Below are 4,296 nucleotides of genomic sequence, written 5' to 3'. Positions count from 1 at the left end.
TAGTGTGCCTTTAATTGCCAAAGAGATGCTTCCATTTAATATTGTTGTAAAGCCGGCATTTCGTAAAATGTTGCAGACATTTGATAGACGGTATGAATTCCCCAGAAAACAAACATATCACAAATGTGATATATTGAACATACGTTTTTATTTCCACTGTGGTTTTTTTCTTGGTTTTTATTCAAGTGTATTTTTAGTTGACAGAGACTGAGAGTCCATTTAATTTTTATTTCTCGTTTTATTTTGTTAACCAGTTCCAGTGTTAAGTGTTCTGTTAAAAATAAAGTGCGTTTATCTTTGGCCGGAAAATGCATGCATTATTATGTAATTTCCATTAAATCAGAGTAAAAAGGTCTTAAAACAATATTATCATTTATCGCAATAATTTTTGAGACAATTAATCTTTTAGCAAAAATTGTTATCGTGACAGGCCTACGTACAGCCTTGTCCCGGAATGCTCCAGTGGGCTTTACCATGTTAACAGGTGAAGCGGCGAAAGTGAATTTAGACACTGTCGTCGGACAACATGCAGTCATTTATAAATGTTTTAAATCAGGTTGGGTCCAGATTAGCCAGCAGGTGGGTCCGAATCCAGACGACGGTCCACTAATCAGTGACCTCTGCTCTATATCATACTTTTTTAAGGATTCTCATAGTCAGCCCCAGGCATTTATAGGAGAATGAATGATTCAGTTTATAATAAATGGTTTTACTAAACGATTTTACTTTATTGTGGTCAAATGTAATGTATGCATTAAAAAAATTACACTACAACAAATAAAAACTTTAAATAACAAAACAGCTTTTTCATTCTTTATCTGCAACCTCTGGTCATCAGAAAACCTTCAGCTCCACCAATAATCTGCCCGCTGGTGTGTTGGCACAGCAACAGGATATAATAAGGGAAAAATGCAAGCACCTCCTCTTGTAGTCTTCTCACTTTGTTTTATCTCTTTGCCAACAGTCTTTCCTGATTCCCTAACTGAACCACAAATCAAACTGATACATCGATTAACTTTCATTTTTCAAGGGTTTCAAAGGGTTACAAACCAAGTCCAAATCACCACCCACCTCTTATACACAATCTTTAGGTCTCTCCATTCCAAAAAGCTGCACATTTTAGGCTTCCGAGCCAGGACGGTCTGCACCAGCTCTCTGGTGATCTTCTTTTTCTCTTTGTCAGACAGAGGCACGTACCATTTCTGCAGCCGGAGCTTGCCTTGACGACTGAACAGAAGCATGAACTGCATCTGAAATGAAGGGATGACAAAACAGAGATGTGAACGAAACGATGAGCGAGAGAGGTGGGCGGTGAGGAGAGACATCCGCACAATACAACAATAAACATAAAAAAAAGAGAAAATTGTTATTCTTTTGTTCTGTGAAGGAGCATGACGCCAGTCTGACAAGTTATACCAAATTAAGGAAACAAACACAGATGTTGTCAGGTCTAAAATGCACCTCTAAAATTCTATATTTTGTACAAAAAAAGGAAAGACAAATAAAAGCAATTTATAATGTAATTTACCTGGTACTAACATATGGATCCCTATACAATAAAACAGCATCAAAAACCTAATTTCTTTAACTGCTTCAGTTCAGATGTAAAGATTAATGAGATCACATGGACAGGTTTAAATGATGTATTCATTTAAACCTAGATCAGTATAATTTAGAGCAGTTTTTTCAAAAATGAATGTTAATTTGTAGCGCCAATTCTCAACACACGCCATGTCAAGGCACCTTACAGATCATCCAGTCAGATTAATTCAAAGTTTTCTATATAAGTAAAAACAGTTGATTGCATCGACTCATTGACTCTTCAGTAATCCCTCACACAAAGCATGCTTGTAGCGACAGTGGAGAGGAAAAACTCCCTTTTAACAGGAAGAAACCTCCAACAGAACCAGGGTCGGTTTGAGCGGCCATCTGCCGAGGCCGACTGGGGTTCAAGGAGACAGAAGCAGAGATACAAAAAGCAGTTGTAAAACGCGGCCCCGTCCAGGAAACACACAGCCAGGCAGACAAGCTCCCATTACATAAGACTTGTAATAGAATTAAATACGTTTTGTTTTCTTTTAAATTCATAATACTGTGCATTGTGCCTTTATACGATCCGGTATAGTGCACTCAACACTTGGTCAGGTCTCCTTGTGCATTGATTACTGCATTGCTGCAGATGATCAGCCCAGCCTGTTGGTGAAACATTTCTAAAATAGTCTCTGGCTCTGTGGTAACAGTTATCAGCCATGTTGCTAGTACTGTACATGCGTTTGGTGGTTGTCTCCACTAACTGCAGTCTAAATCCCTAAACTCTTAAATGCTATTTGCGACCCCCTCCTTTTAAAGGGCTGGTTATACTCTCTCAACAGTGTGTTGCAGTGAGCTTGTCGCAGATATGACGCAGGTATTTTTGATTTATGCCCAATATTGAAGCTTGGTCTGCACTATGTTATTCCATGCCACAACGCAAGAGGGACAATCAGGAACTAGCTGTGGGTCTAGAGATAGCCGAGTTGGTGAGGAAGAGGGGGCAATTTTGTGCGACAACAGAGGGACATGAGGGCAAAAAAGAGCAGTGATCCAGGTAGGAAAAGGGTCCCAGCGTTGTCACGCACCTCGCTCTTCTAGCTGGTCCAACTTTATGAGTCGTTTTCCACAATGGCGGTCATACAGACAAAAGAAGCCGGTAAGGTACATGGGATGGGGTGTTGTACTTCATATGGGGCCCACACAGATAATATTGCTTATTGTTGTGTCCTTACGCTACTGCTTGTGGAGCTGCAATTTTTCCTACCCTCACTTGGAGCCTTTCCCAGACTGATTTCTGTACCAATGAAAGAAGTTGATTTCTGCTTCACCCTTGATGATGATCTGCTAGGCTACTGTAAAGTCAGCCATCTTCTTTGTGATTGAACACGCCATATTTTCTGTTTTGAAAATCATTTTAATGGTTTCATATATTACTCCATTTTTTCCACAAACAGCTCAGCTTGACCCAGTTTAAATTGATGATAATTAAGAAAGAAATAATACCTGGAATATATAAGTTTGTGTGGAACGAATTAATTAAAAATGAATAAAATACTTTGGAATGATCTACTTCTTGCCCCCTTGTAACACAGGATGTTATTTTATTTTTTACAGCACTAGTGGCTCGTTGTTTGGACAGGAAACTGACGGGAGAGACATGCGGCAAAGAACCCCAGGTCAGAATCGAACGAGTCGAGGACTAAGGCCTCCATACATGGATTGTGTGCGCTAACCACTGCGCCACCAAAGCACGCCTGCAACATAGGATGTTTAAAATCAACAAAGTTTAATAATCAGATTAAAATAACCTTATCGAACAGAAAATGCCTTATTAAACAGTATTTTCACTTTCATTGAAAAACATTTTTTACCAACCAACGAGGTCCAATATAAAAATGTAACCACTGCTTACCTAATAACTGGATACGTGCCTTTTGCTATTTGACTCATGAGATGATCTGACTGCCATGAACTATTTGGGAATCCTTTATATGGCTGTAGAGGAATTCTTTCACAACCTTTTAGGTGATACTTATTGGGTGTTTTTAGGCATGAACAGTCTGTTTAAAGTCTAATTTCAGCCTCTAAATCATATTCTTGTTTGGACTTTGACTAGGCCACTCAATAACCTTTGTTTTGTTCTGATTACTGTTCTTCTGCATAACCCTAATGCTCTTGAATTTAGTGCCCTCCCCTTCAGGATTGCCTCAAAGACAACATATCCATGGTCCCGTCAACTATGCTAAGTTGTTTTTTTCTCTATAGTGAGTTATGGTTTTGAAATTGATTTTGTTCTGTCTCTTTAGTATTTTAACATAGAGAGAACAGATGTTTATTGAAGCAAGTGAAGCCTGTAGTGATATTCTGGTTTCCTTTCTGAACTGGATGAATTTAATGCATTTTTGTAATAATTTTGGTAGACTGGCTCCTGGAAAGACTCAGAGTAGAGCCGCTGCTCCTCCACGTCGAGAGGAGTCAGATGAGGTGGCTCGGGCATCTGGTTAGGATGCCTCCCTGGTGAGGTGTTCTGGGGACGTCCCAGTGGGAGGAGACCTAGAGGGAGACCCGAGACACGCTGGGGGACTATGTCTCTGGGCTGGCCTGGAAGCGACTTTGGATTCTCCTGGAGGAGCTGGCTCTAGTGGCTGGGGAGAGGGATGTCTGGGCCTCCCTACTGAAGCGGAAGAAGATGGATGGATGGATGGATGGATGGATGGATGGATGGATGGATGGATGGATGGATGGATGGATGGATGGATGGAT

At 40.2% G+C, this 4,296-nt stretch overlaps 1 protein-coding gene across 4 annotated transcripts in view; it reads right to left on the bottom strand.

Annotated features, from left to right (window-relative positions):
• Positions 1 to 4,296, bottom strand: part of LOC107095773 (AP-1 complex subunit sigma-2) — a 43,274-nt gene that overhangs the window by 34,493 nt on the left and 4,485 nt on the right. For all 4 annotated transcript variants that reach the window (XM_015392058.1, XM_015392059.1, XM_015392060.1 and 1 more), the window contains exon 2: positions 1,072 to 1,250. In XM_015392058.1, the coding sequence (XP_015247544.1) occupies positions 1,072 to 1,250 (179 nt within the window). The remainder of the gene's footprint in view (positions 1 to 1,071; positions 1,251 to 4,296) is intronic.

This window comes from Cyprinodon variegatus, unplaced genomic scaffold, assembly GCF_000732505.1.
Source record: "Cyprinodon variegatus isolate N-32 unplaced genomic scaffold, C_variegatus-1.0 Scaffold572, whole genome shotgun sequence".
NCBI classification, from domain to species: domain Eukaryota; kingdom Metazoa; phylum Chordata; class Actinopteri; order Cyprinodontiformes; family Cyprinodontidae; genus Cyprinodon; species Cyprinodon variegatus.
This window is presented reverse-complemented; position numbering and strand designations above follow the sequence as displayed.